At 47.4% G+C, this 19,441-nt stretch overlaps 2 protein-coding genes across 2 annotated transcripts in view; one reads left to right on the top strand and one right to left on the bottom strand.

Annotated features, from left to right (window-relative positions):
* LOC309562695 (uncharacterized protein) overlaps window positions 1–1,518 on the top strand; it is an 11,944-nt gene extending 10,426 nt beyond the window's left edge. The window contains exon 10 of the mRNA XM_082266979.1: window positions 777–1,518. Within this exon, the coding sequence (XP_082123105.1) occupies window positions 777–1,504 (728 nt within the window). The 3' untranslated portion in view covers window positions 1,505–1,518. The remainder of the gene's footprint in view (window positions 1–776) is intronic.
* Window positions 1–19,441, bottom strand: part of LOC309564374 (uncharacterized protein) — a 350,413-nt gene that overhangs the window by 28,531 nt on the left and 302,441 nt on the right. The window contains exons 13-14 of the mRNA XM_082269001.1: window positions 16,933–18,026; window positions 11,876–12,016 (exon numbers count right to left, since the gene is read on the bottom strand). Of these exons, the coding sequence (XP_082125127.1) occupies window positions 11,876–12,016; window positions 16,933–18,026 (1,235 nt within the window). The remainder of the gene's footprint in view (window positions 1–11,875; window positions 12,017–16,932; window positions 18,027–19,441) is intronic.

Here is a 19,441-nt window from a genome sequence, read left to right as displayed (position 1 = left end):
TGCAAAATCAGATCCCATTGACTTCAATGCAAAAACGCCCCCTAGTGACTTCAATGCAAAATCGCATCCCATTGACTTCAAAGCAGAAACGTCCCCTAGTGACTTCATTGCAATATTGTGTCCCATTGACTTCAATTAAAAACACCCCGGGTGACTTCAATGCAATATCGTGTCCCTTTGACATCAATGCAAAAATGCCCCCTAGTGACTTCAATTCAAAATCGCGTCCTATTGATTTGAACGCAAAAACTCCCCCTAATGATTTCAATTCAAAATTGCGTCCCATTGACTTCAATGCAAAATCGCGTCCTATTGATTTGAACGCAAAAACCCCCCCTAGTGATTTCAGTGCAAAATCGCGTCCCATTGACTTCTATTCAAAAATGCCCCCTAGTGCCTTCAATGCAAAATCGCGTCCCATTGACTTCAATTAAAAAACCACCCCTAGTGACTTCACGGTGCGTTCCATAGCTTCCTATAAAGCTCACAGCACCCGGCCTCAGTACTCCTTTGAAGGGCCGACTGCTCTGGGTAACGTCTACATGTGATGAGAAGGGGGCAGGCCAGGGACAGTCAGAGTGGGGAGTAAAGGTGTAGGTAATGCTGGACGTCCCCCAGCCAGGAAATGAGGCTCTATCTGACTTGCTGAAGCTTCGGACGCACACGGTGTGCAGTTAAATTGGTGTAAGCAATAGCACTGCAGGAGAAGATCGAATGACTGAAGGGGGAGGCCGGGGGTCAGCATTTAATTTTGTATTCCTGATCTTCTCCCACAGACGGCTCCCCGCACTGTATCGGCCTGTCTCCGGGTGACCGTACGGAGAACAACATTGTTAAAATGAGCCTAGACAACATCCAGGGAGCGTCAGAGGCCGCTGAAGCTGTCGGTCAAAATGCCTGCCGCAGCGGCAAGAAGATAACGTTCACCTGCCTGGACTGCGGGAGGTGTTTTGCGTCCTCGGAGCAGCTACAATCGCACCACAAAGTCCACACGGGAGAGGCGCCCTTTTCCTGTATGGCTTGTGGAAGTTCCTTCCCCAGCTCCGAGGAGCTCGGAGAACACGTCATAATCCACACTTCCGAAAAACTCTTCGCCTGCTCGCAGTGCGGCAAGTGCTTCACTCTGAAGGCCAACCTGATCGCCCACCGCCGGGTGCACACGGGCGACAAGCCCTTCGCCTGCGCCGAATGCGGGCGGCGCTTTGCCCTCAGGTCCTCTCTGGAGGCGCACCTTCCCGTCCACGCCATAGAAAAGCCCTATCCTTGCGCGCTGTGCGGCAAGTGCTTCACCACCAGCGGGCGCCTCGCTGTCCACCAGACCACCCACACGGGGGAGAAGACCTACGAGTGCGAGGACTGCGGCAAAATCTTCACCACCAGCAGCAGCATGAACCGGCACCGGAGGACACACACGGGGGAAAAACCGTATGCCTGCATGGTGTGCGGGAAATGTTTTAACCGAGAGACCAACCTCTACCGACACCAGATGATCCACAACAGATGAGGACCTTTCCACCAATAAAAGAAAACCACTATTTATAGCAGGACTATTGAATTTAAATTGAGGGAGGTCCAGACAGTAACATTTTCTTCCAGCAGAGGTCCAAATCGCTTCCCGTACAGCACTTCCCCCCTTCACATTACTGCTCCCCACTCCCCACAGCACTGCTCCCCTTCACATTACTGGCCTCCCTCCCCACAGCACTGCTCCCCTTTACATTACCTCCCCTCCTCACAGCCCGGCTCCCCTTCACATTACTGCTCCCCCTCCCCACAGCACTGCTCCCCTTCACATTACTGGCCTCCCTCCCCACAGCACTGCTCCCCTTTACATTACCTCCCCTCCTCACAGCCCGGCTCCCCTTCACATTACTGCTCCCCCTCCCCACAGCATTGCTCCCCTTCACATTACTGCTCCCCCTCCCCACAGCACTGCTCCCCTTCACATTACTGCTCCCCCTCCCCACAGCACTGCTCCCCTTCACATTACTGCTCCCCCTCCCCACAGCACTGCTCCCCTTCACATTACTGCTCCCCCTCCCCACAGCACTGCTCCCCTTCACATTACCCCCCCCCCTCCCCACAGCACTGCTCCCCTTCACATTACTGCCCCCTTCCTCCCCACAGCACTGCTCCCCTTCACATTACTGCCCTCCCTCCCCACAGCACTGCTCCCCTTCACATTACTGCCCCCTTCCTCCCCACAGCACTGCTCCCCTTCACATTACTGCCCCCTTCCTCCCCACAGCACGCCTCCCCTTCACATTACTGGCCTCCCTTCCCACAGCCCTGCTCCCCTTCACATTACTGCCCCCCTCCCCACAGCTTTGCTCCCCTTCACATTACTGCCCCCCCTCCCCACAGCACTGCCCCCCTTCATATTACTGGCCTCCTTCCCCACAGCCCGGCTTCCCTTCACATTACTGCTCCCCCTCCCCACAGCCCGGCTTCCCTTCACATTACTGCTCCCACTCCCCACAGCACTGCTCCCCTTCACATTACTGCCCACCCTCCCCACAGCACTGCTCCCCTTCACATTACTGCCCCCACTCCCCAAAGCACTGCTCCCCTTCACATTACTGCCCTCCCTCCCTCCTCACAACACGGCTCCCCTTCACATTACTGGCCTCCCTTCCCACAGCACTGCTCCTCTTCACATTACTGCCCCCCCCTCCCCACAGCACTGCTCCCCTTCACATTACTGCCCCCCTCCCCACAGCCCTGCTCCCCTTCACATTACTGCCCCCCCTCCCCACAGCACTGCTCCCCTTCACATTACTGCCCTCCCTCCCCACAGCACTGCTCCCCTTCACATTACCTCCCCTCCCCACAGCACGGCTCCCTTTCACATTACCCCCTCTTCCCACAGCACTGCTCCCCTTCACATCACTGCCCCCCCTCCCCACAGCACTGCCCCCCTTCACATTACCCCCCCCTCCCCACAGCACTGCTCCCCTTCACATTACTGCCCCCCCTCCCCACAGCACTGCTCCCCTTTACACCACCCTCTCCCCCAACAATACTGCTCCCTTTTATACCCCCCCCTCAGCACTGCCCCCTTCACATCACTCCCCTTCCCTCCCAAAGCACTGGCCCACCCTTCACATTAGCCCACCCCCAAAGCACGTTTCCCCTTTCACATGAAACCCCCCCCCCCCCCCCATAATATCATGCTCTGCTCCCTTCACATCATCCCCCCTCGTCAGCACTGCCCCCCATGAGATCTCCTTCACCCCCCCCCCAGCATTACTCATCTTTGCATTGCCCCCCCTTCACCCTCTTCGAGGGTGTATGTTTTGTTTTTTTAAGATGAGCTCCAGTCATTTTGGTTGAGCTCCTGTTGCCTGGTTGGCTATTGTTTAGCCTTGGGAATTTTTTTGCTGTTCCCACCCCTTGTTTGACACTGCTTTGGGACGTCCCAATGGTTATGAAGATCAGGAGCTGTGTCCATCACTGAATGAAAGAGAAAATGGGATTTTTGACTTGCCGTAAAATCCATTTCTCGGATGTTCGACAAGCACAGCGCCTATACCAGAGAGAGGGAGTATACCCTCTAGGACTGCCCATAGGCGTAGCCAGATTCTTTTTCTGCCTAGTGTCCTACTCCTGTAGGGGGCAGCATAACCCAATGGTTATGAAGATCAGGAGTTGTGTCCGTCAATGAACATCAGAGAAATGGATTTTACGGCAAGTCAAAAATCCAGTTATTTTGGCTATGGGGAGATCCAAATGAGTCATAATTTTTTGAAGTACCTCCCAGGGACTTAAGAAGTAACCTGTGTTCTCAGCCCCACCCATAGGTCAGCCATAGCACAGGTACGTTATTGTTTTTTTTTTTTTTTGCGTTCCTCGGTCCGGATTGTCTTGCTGTTGGAGTTTGGTGGAAATAAAAGCCAACAAGGCCTACAAGGCTCAACCAAAAACTGGAATTCCAATTTTGTGGGACTGACACTTTAATACGAACATTTTTTCTGTGGTTTCTATGGTACTTGGCCATTTTTAGGGCCCACAATCCATGCAAAATCAAAGTTAGACACTTTTCATTATACAGCATGTACCACTGGATGTAATGTATATTACAGCATTTTTTTTTACCTCTGCCTGCTCACTTTCATATTTTTTTAATAAAAAGAAATAAAAAATATTTTACAATTCCTGTGAATTTACATACAACTCCGCTGTCCTGCCCACCAGCTGAAATCTCCTATTAGGCTGTCTCCAATGAAGAGAGAAGAGGTAAACCGCAAGAGTGAACAACGTCCCATGTGATCTGTTGTTTCCTGTTAATTGTCCCTAGGCAGTTATGTTAACTGCATTTGAAGAGGAAGCCTGTTTGTATTTGTTCAGTTTTTGTCAATTTTTTAACATTTACATGTTTGTAATTTGATACCAGTTTTATAAATTCTGTATTTTACCAATAAACGTTTAATGCAGGGTGCACTCATAACACCAAATTCCTAGAGCACTGCAGAAGATGTTTGCTTTCCGACTGCCTCTTTCTAATTGAAAGTCTGTATAGAGCCACAGGGAGGGGGGGAGCAGCCACTGTTCTGACTGTTTCAGCTTTGCCTGTAAACTGAGCTTCAGCTCTGACTTTGCAATTATAACTGTGGCACCCTCCTAGGTAGGTGCTAGTGAGAGAGTATAGTTTTGAGCTCTGTCTGCTTACTAGGGGGGCTGCAGGTAAACCTATATTGCTCTTTGCCTACCAGAGAGCAGATTCTGTTAGTGAGGTCTGCTCATTGTGCTCAGTATGCGATTCATTCAGTCTAGAGAGTGTTTCACGCTGGTCCAATAGGGAGGCATGTTGGACAGTGGGAGGAAACCTGACGAATGGCTGCATAGGCTTTTGATACAGTCCTGATGATTGGCAGAGGGCAGGTTGCATATGTGCTTGCTGGGATACTGTATGAAAGCCAGGAGGACATGTGCTCAGGGTCTTTCGTTGGAGAGCGGAGTCCCGGAGGAAGGGGGCGGCTGCCTCCACCTCGGTAGAGGTGCCATGTGGTCGCAGGAGGTCGCCCTGAGGGCCAGAGGAGCGGTTGAGAGGAGCTGAACCCAAAGGTCCAGGGAAGCTGACTGAGAGGGGAGACACTGTGGCTGCAGTATCGTGAGTACAGGGACTCGTGTCAAGGGGCCTGACCTGAGAGGGGCCACCCCTGCTCATAGGACAGTCATTGGACAGGTGTCTGCAGAAAGAGGATGCTAGGGAGAGTATTCTGAAGATAAGATATTATATTGTCCATCAAGTCGTCTTGAGAGAAAGCAAGAGACTTAATCCCATTCATTTAAAGTGGGAGGATGAATTAACAGCCTGGCTGTCCCATACCTACTAGTGAAGTAGAAGATAGGAGTCCTCAGACATTGTGAATAGTTAAATTGGAGTATCCCACTATTTCCTTCTCCTATCCCCATCACAAAATAAACAACCAAACACCCCTGGACTATTTAATGGAGTGAAGTGCCAAGAGGAATGTAAGAATTGCATTTGCCTATAGTCATGTGTTGGTAACCAGGGGGACCCGCAGAGTGGATATTCAGCAGTCCCTACAGGGGCAGTGCTACATAACTTTTAAAAAAAACTTTTTTTTTCCTCCTGTGCCAAACCTCTTCTGCTCACTCCTTGCAGTCGTCAGGAAAAAAATACAAGATTTTCAACCATCTCCGAACAATAGACCCCTGGTGCCCAAGCTCCTTTGGTATATGATGTGCGATCCTCGGATCTCAGCGGTCTGTAGTAGGAACATTGATTAGAGCAGGGATCTTCAAACTACGGCCCTCCAGTTGTTTAAGAACTACAATTCCCATCATGCCTGTGAATGTCAGAGTTTTACATTGCCTCATGGGATGTGTAGTTCCGCAACAGCTGGAGGACCGTAGTTTGAGGACCCCTGGATTAGGATATTCTCATTGATCTCTACTAGCTTCATGTAACAGGTTCCCAGTTTGGTATTATTGTCTAAAGCATATCTCCAGCCAATGTATCCTGTCCTCACCGTTTGACCCTCCCTTCCTCAATTAGATCTGCAGTTTCTGAAAGTCCTCTCCAGTATTACATATATTGACCATTACAGTGCCTTGAAAAAGTATTCACACCCCCTGAAATTTTCCACACGTTATGTTCCAACCAAAAACGTAAATGTATTTTATTGGGATTTTATGTGATAGACCAGCACGAGGTGAAAGGAAACATTTTTTTTTACAAATATGTGAAAAGAGTGGCGTGCATTTGTATTCACCCCCCCCCCCCGCCGGAGTCAATACTTTGCAGAGCTGCCTTTCCCTCCAATTACAGCTGCAAGTATTTTTGGGGATGTCTCTACCAGCTTTGCACATCTAGAGAGGGACATTTTTGCCCATTCTTCTTTGCAAAATATCTCAAGCTCTGTCAGATTGGATGGAGAGCGTCTGAACAGCAATTTTCAAGTCTTGCCACAGATTCTCAATTGGATTTAGGTCTGGACTTTGACTGGGCCATTCTAACACATGAATATTCTTGATATAAACCATTCTATTGCAGCTCTGGCTGTACGTTTAGGGTCGTTGTCCTGCTGAAAGGTGAACCCTCAACTCCAGTCTCAAGTCTTTTGCAGACTCTTAACAGGTTTTCTTCTAAAGCCTAGGAAACACGCAACGATTATCGGCCGACCGATCGTCCGTCTTTTGTCCAGAGTGGTGTTTTGTTGGTTGGAATGTGCCTAGACTGCACACGAATTTTCTCGCCCGACAAAATTCTACTTCAGAAGTGATGTCATGTGTTGGATTGCTTTCTTTGTGTTCTTTCTTCTCTGAGCATGCCCAGACTTGCTCATTAGATTTTTCCCTGTCGAAATCTGTACTGACTGCACGAAAATCGGACGTGTTTTGACGGCGGACAAAAATTTTATAGTCTGCACACCAGATTTTTTTTGGCCGAAAAGTCGGAGTCGGTTGTCGGAAGCATCATACTAACAAGCCGAAAATCGGCGGATCGGTTGTCGGACGAAAATTCCCTGCCGATTTTCGACGCGTGTGTACGGGGCTTTAGATTGCCCTGTATTTGGCTCCATCCATCTTCCCATCAACTCTGACCAGCTTCCCTGTCCCTGCTGAAGAAAAGCATCCCAACAACATGATGCTGCCACCGCCATGTTTAGCGGTGGGGATGGTGTGTTCAGGGTGAGGTACAGTGTTATTTTTCCGCCACACATAGCATTTGCTTTTAGGCCAAAAAGTTCAATTTTGGTCTCATCTGACCAGAGTACCTTCTTCCACGTTTGCTGTGTCCCCCACATGGCTTCTCACAAACTGCAAATTAGACTTTTTATGGCTTTCTTTCAACAATGGCTTTCTTCTTGTCACTCTTCCATAAAGGGGAGATTTGTGGAGCGCACGACTAATAGTTGTCCTGTGGACAGATTCTCCCACCTGAGCTGTGGATCTCTGCAGCTCCTCCAGAGTTCCCATGGGCCTCTTGGCTGCTTCTCTGATGAATGCTCTCCTTGCCCGGCCTGTAAGTTTAGGTGGACGGCCATGTCTTGGTAGGTTTGTAGGTGTGCCATACTCTTTCCATTTTCAGATGATGGATTGAACGGTGAGATTTTCAAAGCTTGGGATATACTTTTATTACCTAACCCTGCTTTAACCTTCTCCACAACTTTTCCCCTGACCTGTCTGGTGTGTTCCTTGGCCTTAATGATGCTGTTTGATCACTAATGCCTCGTTTCCACTGAGCGGAACGGTTCGGGTCGGTACAGTTTGGAAGGGTTAGAATGGTCCGGTCTATTCAGGTGAGCGTTTCCACTGCAAGTCGGGCCACCAGGGGCCATGCAGGGTTTACACCAAATGAGGTGTTTGTTTTGCTCTTTCATTTGACGTGAGCATTGAAGTTTTCCTGTCCGCCAATCAGTGGAATCTATTGTGTGACGCCAGTAGCTCCGCCCTAACCGTACCGTACCATTTCCTATGGCCCTACATCTGAAGCAGGACCAGGAATGGTGCGGTTTGGTTCGGTTGTATGGGCCACTTTCATAATGGAAACACCCAAAATAGCGTACCGTACCGAACCGACCCGAACCGATCCGCTCAGTGGAAACGAGGCATAAGGTTCTCTAACAAACCTCTGAGGGCTTCAAAGAACAGTTGTATTTATATTGAGAAATAAAATTACACACAGGTGGATTCTGTTTACTACTCAGGTGAATTCTGAAGGCAATTGGTTCCACTAGATTTTAGTTAGGGGGGTATCAGAGTAAAGGGGGCTGAATATAAATGCACGCCACGCTTTTCACATATTTATTTCTAAAAAAATTTGAAAACCATTTATCATTTTCCTTCCACTTCACAATTATGTGCCGCTTTGTGTTGGTCTATCACATAAAATCCCAATAAAATACATTTACATCTTTGGTTGTAACATGACAGAATGTGGAAAACTTCAAGGGGTATGAATACTTTTTCAAGGCACTATATGTGCGGCCCTTTGGTGATTTCAGGGGCCAAATTTTAGGCCCCTTTTAGCTCAAAAGTTGACAACCACTGCAGTAGACCATTGCCAAATGGGAGCACCACTTATCAAGAGTAACACACAGTAATAGACTTCACCAGCAGCGCCACCTGGAGGTGAAATTTAGTCTTGACTAACGACCATAGGGCGAAAGTTAATCTGGCAAAGGACAGGAAATTATGGACTTTCAAATCCCAGAGTTAGTAAAAGAAAGCAGGTATTTTATTGGGTGGGGGAGAGGGGTATTTTTTATTTGTATTTAAGGGAATCCTTTTAAAGGATCAGTCAGCCCGGAAGGGTCACAATTTAAATCTCCCACAAGATCCTTTTATCTCTTGGGGACGTTGGCTGTGACATCTCTGCACCAAGTTCATAACTCCGTTCCTGCATCAATTATGAGGAGGAAGGACCTTACTTTGCTTGCTGGATTTATTGTATTGGAGACTGAAGTAAGTAGAGGGATCAGCAGGAGTCAGGAACCCTGGTCTATTCACTTCTCCATCCTAGTCCCTATGGGCTTGTTTACACTTACTTCAAAATGTGGCCTTAGACGTGATTTTTTTTTTAAGTGCTCTGAATGCCAATCAAAGCCTTTGTCACTAAATAAAATGATTACCTTACAGTCCTATTCACATGTTGTTTTTGCTTCAAAAATGATCCCCCATGTCGCTTTCTTGGTGCTTCAAATCGTCTCCAAAGCCTCCATAGAAGTCTATGACAATGCTTGCTAACAGCGCCTGCAGCTTTTAAGAGGCTTTTATTCAGCGTTTGCTTCTCTTTGTTTTGGAGGTATTGCAGGTATAAGATATCCCAGGGTGCACTGGGTAACCAACAAGCGAACCAGAAAGATGTTATCAGCAGTCACTTCCGGTTCATGTGTATATGTTCTAGGAGTGTCTGGTGCAGTCGTCACATCTCTTGTGCAGCATGGAGCAGCAAAGGTGAGCGGGGTCCGCACTGGAGCAGAGCAACTAGCAGACAGCACGCATGATGTGCAACATGGGAATGCTATAACAGAAGGTGAGAGGACTGAGTGGCAGAGGATCAGAAGCGCTGGGGGACCAAAGCAGGAGAAACTAGCAATGTCACATGTGGTGTGCCGCATGGGAGCAATATAGCAGGTGGTGAGTGGGGACCAGAGAGCGAGGAGGATTAGAAAACCAGTGGATCAGCAGAGCTGGAGGTTACTACTGAGCAGGGGATTAGCAAAACTGAGGTTTACTGTTGAGCGGAGGATCAGCAAAGCTAGGGATACCACTGAGTGGGGCATTAGCAGAGCTGGGAGTACTACTGAGCAGGGGGATCAGCAGCGATGGGGGACCGGAGCAGGAGAAACTAGCATTGTCACGCGGGGTGTGCAGTGTTGGCGCCATATAACAGGCGGTGAGTGAGAACCAGAAAGAGAGGAGGATCAGCAGAGTTGGAGGTTACTACAGAGCAGGGGATCAGCAGAGCTGGAAGTAATACTGGGTAGGGGATCAGCAAAGCTAGAAGTACTACTGAGCATGGGATCTGCTCAATGAGGGTACTAATAATCTGGGGATCTGCTGCACTAGGGTAACGATGAGTTGGGGATCTGCTGCACAAGGGTACCAATGAATGGGGATCTGCTGTACAAGGGTACCAATGAGTTGGGGATCTGCTGCACAAGGGTACCAATGAGTTGGGGATCTGCTGCACAAGGCTACCAATGAGCTGGAGATCTGCCGAACAGGGGTGCTAATGACCATCCAGAACTGACTCTGCCTTTCAAATTTTATTTTGTAACGAGGGTCAACCTTTCATAGTTTCCCATTGCAGCAGAGTAAATTGGGAACCCTTTTCTCGCTCACTGAACACTTCACAAGCCTGTTGCAGCAGTTGTAGAACCCCCAAACCTAATCTGGTAACACGTTTCCAGGGAGGGGTATTCAGTTTTATCTGTGAAAATGTACAATATGAAAGGGGTATGGAGTTAGGCGTGGAGGCGTGGTAATTCTGACATAGGTGTGACTAAACGGGTTGGCCAGAAGAGGGTTCCTTTCAGCCATGGGTCCATACTTCATTCTTTATCTGTTCTTGCAAAGGGCGGTGTTGGCGGCATGTGCACAAGGCAAGGAGCAAGGGCCATGCTTAAAGCTAAGGGGTGCCAAAGGGTTTGGAACCCTGGCCAACCTGTCCTATGATCCAGAAATCCTGGATCATAGCAGCCAGATCCTGTACTTTCTGAGATGGACTTTGAGCGATACAGTCTGGTCTAGAATCCATCCCAGTGTGATTGGATGAAGGAGCATCAGAATCTTTAAGCAGTACAGTCTGTTCTAGGACCCATCCTAGCCGTGATTGGATGAGGGAGCAGCAGAATCTTGATGAGGTCCTCATTCTGCTGTCTCCTCCTATCAGGTAGTTATATGGACAGAATTGTGCACCAAAGCAGAACCTGATTGGCTTAGTGATGACCTCTCAGTCAGAGGATGAAATCAAGACAGATGTACAAAGGTTTAGGGCTAATTCAGACCCTGTCGTCCTGTTTTTTTTTTAAATGGTAAAACAGCTACAGAACAACACCAATGAGCAATGCCACAATGAGCTGTGGTGAAACACAAAATTATTAGGGCAAATTTCAACAATGTCATTCAGTTGATATGTAGTGTGTGCAGGAGGACTACCCATTGGCCTTGTGGTTGGTGTTACACTTCGGTTTGCCCAATTTAAGGGCAGATCCTTTATGTCCTGTAAGATAGGAGGTGGGGCCTCCATGGATCAGACTTGTTTTTCCAGCACATCCCATGGATACTCGATCATCAATGAGCTTTGGCCACCCATGACCCTGTCGCCAGTTCACTGGTTTTCCTTCCTTGGGCCACTTTTAGTCGGTCCTGACCACTACAGACTGGGAACATCCCACAAGAGCTAAAGTTTTGGATTTGCTCTGACCCAGTCATCTAACCATTACAAATTGGTCCTTGTCAAAGTCACTTAAACCCTTACATTTGCCAATCTTTTCTGCTTTCAACACATCAACTTCAGGGACAACACGCTCACTTGCTGCCTTAGAAATCCCACCCAATTTAAGTGCCATTGTCACAAGATAATCACAGTCATTCACTTCACCTGTTAGTGTTCAGAATGTTAGGGTTGATTGGTGTATATATTTGGTTTTCACACAGGGTGGGGCATCTTGCTAACATGGATTGCTCATGAAATAAAGCTTACATCCCCCCAACCATTACAGCTATAATTGTCTGAAAAGGAAAGATGGCAACACAAAGGCTCTAAAATCCAGATATGGCGGTTAGAAGATGGGCAATGTGAGAATGTCAAATCTCTTTCACTGGAAGTGTTAAAACTCTCTCAGATGTATCTTGTGGCTTACAGGATTAAATCTTATGTAGAAGCTGATAAACCTACCAGTATGTTCTTGGAAGAACTTTGAGTCCTGGTGGAAACTAGTCTCAAGATCCCAGCCATGGAGCTTCCAAACTGAGCTTCACGTATCTTCTTGGAGGTGGTCATTAGGTGATACGGCTTAAGGTCTGGTGGCAGGAGGGACTATAAGACACAATGGGCTTTTGTTATGTCAATGACAGATGTAGTCTTCCTTAACAAGGCAACCATTCCACTAAGAGGTTTATTTTGGCAAGTTATTGGTTAGAGGCCATAAATACCCAAACATTGGTGTTGGGAGAGGTCTTATGCTTGCTTGGGCTTTGGGTGAGTCAATGAAGACTGGTCTTCTCTCATGATGCCGTCACTCTGCTAAGCAGCAAATTTTGGCAAGACATTGGATAGAAGCCATATATACCCAATCTTTTGTGTTAGCAGAGGATTATGTTTATTTGGGCTTTGGGTGAGTCAATGGAGACTGTGGTCTTCTTTCATATGGCCCTCACTCTGCTGAGGAGCACATTTTGGCAAGATGTTGGTAAAGCCCCGTACACACGCGCCGAAAATTGGCAGGGAATTTTCGTCCGACGACCGATCTGCCGATTTTCGGCTTGTTAGTATGATGCTTCCGACAACCAACTCCGACTTTTCGGCCGAAAAAAATCTGGTGTGCAGACTATAAAATTTTTGTTGGCCGTCAACACAACGGCCGATTTTCATGCAGTCAGTACAGATTTCGACAGGGAAAAAACTGATGAGCAAGTCTGGGCATGCTCAGTGAAGAAAGAACACAAAGAAAGCAACCCAACACATGACATCACTTCTGAAGTAGAATTTTGTTGAGCGAGAAAATTAGTGTGCAGTCTAGGCACATTCCAACCAACAAAACACGGACGATCGGTCGGCCGATAATCGTTGCGTGTGTACGGGGCTTTAGAGGCCATATACAGTATATCCAAACTTTTGTGTTAGCAGAGGCTTATGCTTAACTGGGTTTTGGGTGAGTCAATAGAGACTGTGGTCTTCTTTCATAGGGCTGTCGCTCTGCTAAGAAGCACATTTTGGCAAGATGTTGGTTAGAGGCCATATATACCCAAACATTTAAGTTAGGAAAGGCCATATGGCTGGGCTTTGGGTGAGTCAAAAGAGACTGTGGTTTTCTTTCATGAGGCCCTCACTCCATTAAGAAGCAAAGTTTGGCAGGACATTGGCTAGAGGCCATAAATACCCAAACATTTGTTTAAAGAGAGGCCTAATGTTTGGTTGGGCTTTGGGTGAGTCAATGGAGACCTTGGACTTCTTTCATGAGACCATCACTCTGTTAAGAAGCAAAACGTTGGTTAGAGGCCATATATACCCAAACATTTGTGTTCGGAGAAGCCGTATGCTTGGTTGGGCTTTGGGTGAGTGAAGGGAGACTGCTGTCTTCTTTCATGAGGCCGTCACTCTGTTAAGAAGCAAGACGTTGGTTAGAGGCCATATAGACCTAAAAATGTATGTTAGAAATTCTTATGCCTGGTTTACCAATCGTTTACCAATCAGCTTGGTCTGCCAAATGCCAGACCAGAAACACAGGTGATTTGTGAATGTTGGAGCACTGAATAAACTTTCACGTACAAGCCAAAGTTGACAAAGCCTCAAAGCAAATCTCTACTATGGGGGACCCTGCTTTCCGCAAATTCAGTGCCTCTACCATAGACAATTATTGACAGCTAACTAGGTAACCAGTTTAACAGCTTGGCCAAACCCTCTGTCCCCATGGCTCACCCACCTCAATGATGTTTCAGAGAGACCTGCCTGATTTCAATGATTAGGTGCAGCATAGGCTCCACTGCAACTGTAAGCATTATCTGAAGTATGAAGGTGCAGGAATTGGGGCTGATCTGAGGGGTTAAGGTGCAGGAATTGGGGCTTATCTGGGGTGTTAAGGTGCAGGAACTGAAGATTATTTGAGGTGTGAAGGTGCAGGAACTGAGGATGATCTGAGGTATGCGGTGCAGGAATTTAGTCTGATCTGAGATGTGAAGGTGCAGGAACTGAGAATGATCTGAGGTATATGGTGCAGGAGTTGGGGCTGATCTGAGGTGCGAAGGTGCAGGAACTGAGGATGGTCTAAATTGTGAAGGTGCAGGAACTGAGGATGGTCTAAATTGTGAAGGTTCAGGAACTGAGGATTATTTGAGGTGTGAAGGTGCAGGAACTGAGGTTGGTCCGAGGGGTGATGGAATTAGGGCTGATCTGAGATGTGAAGATGTTGGAACTGGGGCTGATATGAGGTGTGATTGTGCAGGAATTGGGGCTGCTCTGAGGTGTAAAGGTGCAGGAACTGGGGTTGATATGAGGTGTGATGGTGAAGGAATTGGGGCTGATCTGAGGTGTGAAGGTGCAGTAATTGGGGGTGATCTGAGGTCTGTGTCGACACACTAGTTGTTTAATCCTTGTGAATTGATTGTTAATGTGCAAAAGATTTCTGACCCCTACCCCACCATCATATAGAGGGGGAGTAAATTTATCAACAAGGACTTATCCTTTAATCATCACTAAATACCAACATAACAAAATATATCAATTGAAGTGCTAAGGAGGATTGCAGTTTAAAGGCAACATTCCGTGATGAGCGCAGTGCAATCTTAGTACGTAGCAGGTTAGTATGTGATGCATGAGAGGTAATGCAGTACAATTGATGAAGAAGAAAAGTCTGTGATTGGATAGTGAGATCTCAGTGTACATGCATTGCATCCTAACAGGTCAGCCTGTGATCATATGGTGATGGGTCACAGGGTGTGGACAGTGTGGCCTAACTGAGAGACGTATCAAAGGTGAACGCAGTGCAATTTGTGTAGCATGATGTCATATAAGGATGTAAAAAGGCCGATTTCAACAACCAAATCGAGCATCTCTAGGACAAATCTAGCAAGAGCTGGGAGACCAAAGGGGAGCACCGGCGTGAGTTGGATAGACTAAACGGTTCTATGATGGACCTTTTGGAGGTAATGCTTTGCTTCAGAGTTTTTGACACAGCTGTCCCTCAACCTTCTCCTCTGTCTTCCCATCAGGAGGGGGAAGAAAGTCCCAGCAAGAACAAACCTACAGTGGGTACGGAAAGTATTCAGACCCCCTTAAATTTTTCACTCTTTGTTATATTGCAGCCATTTGCTAAAATCATTTAGGTTCATTCTTCTTCCTCATGAATGTACACATAGCACCCCATACTGACAGGAAAACACAGAATTGTTGACATTGTTGCAGATTTAATAAAAAAGAAAAACTGAAATATCACATGGTCCTAAGTATTCAGACCCTTTGCTCAGTATTTAGTGGAAGCCCCCTTTTGATCTAATACAGCCAGGAGTCTTTTTGGGAAAGATGCAACAAGTCTTTCACACCTGGATTTGGGGATCCTCTGCCATTCCTCCTTGCAGATCCTCTCCAGTTCTGTCAGGTTGGATGGTAAACGTTGGTGGACAGCCATTTTTAGGTCTCTCCAGAGATGCTCAATTGGGTTTAAGTCAGGGCTCTGGCTGGGCCATTCAAGAACAGTCACGGAGTTGTTGTGAAGCCACTCCTTCGTTATTTTAGCTGTGTGCTTAGGGTCATTGTCTTGTTGGAAGGTAAACCTTCGGCCCAGTCTGAGATCCTGAGCACTCTGGAGAAGGTTTTTGTCCAGGATATCCCTGTACTTGGCCGCATTAATCTTTCCCTCGATTGCAACCAGTCGTCCTGTCCCTGCAGCTGAAAAACACCCCCACAGCATGATGCTGCCACCACCATGCTTCACTGTTGGGACTGTATTGGACAGGTGATGAGCAGTGCCGGGTTTTCTCCACACATACCGCTTAGAATTAAGGCCAAAAAGTTCTATTTTGGTCTCATCAGACCAGAGAATCTTATTTCTCACCATCTTGGAGTCTTTCAGGTGTTTTTTAGCAAACTCCATGCAGGCTTTCATGTGTCTTACACTGAGGAGAGGCTTCCGTCGGGCCACTCTGCCATAAAGCCCCGACTGGTGGAGGGCTGCAGTGATGGTTGACTTTCTACAACTTTCTCCCATCTCCTGACTGCATCTCTGGAGCTCAGCCACAGTGATCTTTGGGTTCTTCTTTACCTCTCTCACCAAGGCTCTTCTCCCCCGATAGCTCAGTTTGGCCGGACTGCCAGCTCTAGGAAGGGTTCTGGTCGTCCCAAACGTCTTCCATTTGAGGATTATGGAGGCCACTGTGCTCTTAGGAACCTTAAGTGCAGCAGAAATCTTTTTGTAACCTTGGCCAGATCTGTGCCTTGCCACAATTCTGTCTCTGAGCTCTTCAGGAAGTTCCTTTGACCTCATGATTCTCATTTGCTCTGACATGCATTGTGATCTGGAAGGTCTTATATAGACAGGTGTGTGGCTTTCCTAATCAAGTCCAATCAGTATAATCAAACACAGCTGGACTCAAATGAAGGTGTAGAACCATCTCAAGGATGATCAGAAGAAATGGAAAGCACCTGAGTTAAATATATGAGTGTCACAGCAAAGGGTCTGAATACTTAGGACCATGTGATATTTCAGTTTTTCTTTTTTAATAAATCTGCAACAATGTCAACAATTCTGTGTTTTTCTGTCAGTATGGGGTGCTATGTGTACATTCATGAGGAAGAAGAATGAACTTAAATGATTTTAGCAAATGGCTGCAATATAACAAAGAGTGACAAATTTAAGGGGGTCTGAATACTTTCCGTACCCACTGTAAAAGGGAGGAGAGTCTTAAAGGAGACATAAAATGACTCAAAGGTAAACAGTCTGAAGAAGTCCTTGGAAATATGGATCAGGTCAATGGTGCAAGATTCACTGATGTTCCATGGTGTTTGTAGTTCAACTTATCTGCCCACATGGCATAGAAAACAAGGCAAAAATCGATGAGGGGGAGGTGTGGCTGGGAGACATCAATGGTGAAGAAATGTATAAAAAATGTAATTCTCAAGGATTTGATACCCTCTTAAGAAGCTCAGTAGTGATTGTATTTATCTCAAGATAGTAGAAAACCCCTTGTATCCCCATCACCCCCAAATTATATTCAGACTGGTGGGTCTCGTTTGTCTACCAATGGCAAAGTCTGTAGCACAAGTGGTTTGTGCCGACGTGCCTTCTCCGAAGGGCCTTGTTTGTCTACCGATGGTAAAGTCTGTAGCACAAGTGGTTTGTGCCGAAGTGCCTTCTCCGAAGGGCCTTGTTTGTCTACCGATGGTAAAGTCTGTAACCCAAGTTGAGTGTTCCTAAGTGCCTTCTCCGTTGAAGTCTCAGCAATCTTGTGCGTGCTCTGATGCTTCACAAGAGTCGATCGGTGTGCGAACCTCTGGCCACACTGAACACAAGGGAAGGGTTTTTCCCCCGTGTGAACTTTCTGGTGCTCAACAAGGTTTGATTTGCGTGCAAAGAACTTTCCGCAGAGCGTGCATTCGAAAGGCTTTTCCCCTGTGTGAGTCTTCTGGTGTTCCAGGAGGTTAAACTTGTGGCCGAAGTTCTTACCACAGTCTGAACAGGAGTATGGCTTCTCTCCCGAATGGACTTTCTGATGCGCAATGACCTTTGTCTTGTGCGTGAAGCACTTGCCGCATTCGGCACAAGGGTATAACATCTCGCCTGTGTGGATCCGCTGATGCTCAATGAGGTTTGACCTATAGGCGAAACACCGGCCGCACTCCGCACATGAGTAGGGTCTCTCCCCAGTATGGATGCGTTGGTGACGGGTCATCTTGGACTTTTGAATGAAGCTTTTCCCGCAGTAGGAACAAGAATAAGGCTTTTCCCCAGTATGGATTTTTTGATGGTCTAAAAGGCTTGTCTTGTGTGCAAATCGCCTGCCGCATTCGTCACAGGAAAATGCTTTCTCGTGCGTGTGAGTTATCTGGTGTGAGAGGAGCTTGGCTCTGTAGTTGAATGATTTGCCACAGTCCGGACAAGGGAACCGTCCTTCCACTCGGTTAGAAGGGTTGGATTTAGAGTGGTTGGTGGCATTGCTGCTCTGCGTAGAGGGAATTGATGGCAGGGCTGGGCTGCGGAGGGTCGGATGGCGTTTTGGGATGACAGTGTGCTTTGCTGCAGACTTTGCAGGAGGGTCCTCGTCTTTTATCTCAGTATCTGGAGGGGCTGCAAGAAGTGGCGATGGGGATGTAGATACAGTGCGGTATTGTCCATCTGGCGAAAGGAAAAGAAAAATGTTATGGAGGAGAAAAAGCCCACCAGGCCATGTCATGCGGCCCCTCACACCTCTACTGCAGCACCCCCCTCATCTCTGCCCCTACTTTGTCGGCAGCAGAAAGGAGGACAAAACTTCTCCACCAGATCCTGAGGTTCTCCGTGCAGCCACAGAGGAAAATCTCTGCCCCCCCCCATATCAGCAAGAGGAGGACAGAACTCCTCCTACAGATACTGCGCACTGTGCCCGTCTGTGCAGCCACAGCACCCCTCATCTCTGCCTCCCCTGGTCTCAGCATTCAGCAGACTCCGGCTGTGGAATTCATTTCCTTACTCATCATTACTCTCTTCCCTTCTTGTCAGTCCCTCGCTCTTTTCATTCTTCTTCTGCTCCTCCTCTATCAATTTCTTCCTCCACCCCCCTCCCCCCCTCCTTGTCAGTCCCTTGCTCTTCTCATTCGTCTTCTGCTCCTCCTTGGTCATTTCCTTCCTTATCATTCCTCTCTTTGCTTCTTGTCAGTCCCTCGCTCTTCCAATTCGACTTCTGCTACTCCTTTATCATTTTCTTCCTCATCATTCTTCTTTTTTCATTCTTCCTCTGCTCCTCCTCTATCATTTCCTTCCTCATCATTCCTCTCTTCCTTTTATATCAGTCCCTCTCTCTCTCTCTTTCCATTCTTCTGCTCCTTCCTAATCAATTCCTTCCTCATCATTCTTTTTCTATTATTTCCAGTCCCTCACTCATACCATTCTTCCTCTGCTCCTCCTCTGTATCATTTCCTTCCTCCTCATTCCTCTCTTCCCTTCTTATCAGTCCCTTTCTCTTCCCATTCTTCTGCTCCTTCCTAATCAATTCCTTCCTCATCATTCTTTTTCCATCTTGCCAGTCCCTCACTCTTCCTATTCTTCTTCTGCTCCTCCATTGTTTCCTTCCTCATCATTCTCTTTCCTAATCAGCCCTCACTCTTCCCATTCTTCCACTGCTCCTCTTCTATCATTTCCTTCCTCATCATTCCTCTCTTCCCTTCTTGTTGGTCCCTCACTCTTCCCATTCTTCCACTGCTCTTGTCAGTTCCTCACTTTTCCCATTCTTCCTCTGCTCCTCTATCATTTCCGTCCTCATCATTGCTCTCTTCCCTTGTCAGTCCCTCTCTCTTCCATTCTTCCTCTGCTCCTCCTCTATCATTTCCTTCCTCATTCCTCTCTTCGCTTCTTATTAGTCCCTCATCCCTTCATTATTCTTCTGCTCCTCCTCAACCAATTCCTTCCTCATCACCCCCCCCCTTCTTGTCAGTCCCTTGCTCTTCTCCTTCTTCTGCTCCTCCTTGATCATTTCCTTCCTCATCATTCCTCTCTTCTCTTATTATCAGTCCCTCTCTCTTCCCATTCTTCTGCTCCTTCCTAATCATTCATTC

The sequence above is a fragment of the Pelophylax lessonae genome, assembly GCF_965119305.1.
Source record: "Pelophylax lessonae genome assembly, chromosome: 9".
In the NCBI taxonomy this organism is placed as follows: Eukaryota; Metazoa; Chordata; class Amphibia; order Anura; family Ranidae; genus Pelophylax; species Pelophylax lessonae.
The sequence above is the reverse complement of the archived record's forward strand: the minus strand, read 5'-3'. Positions and strand labels throughout refer to the sequence as shown.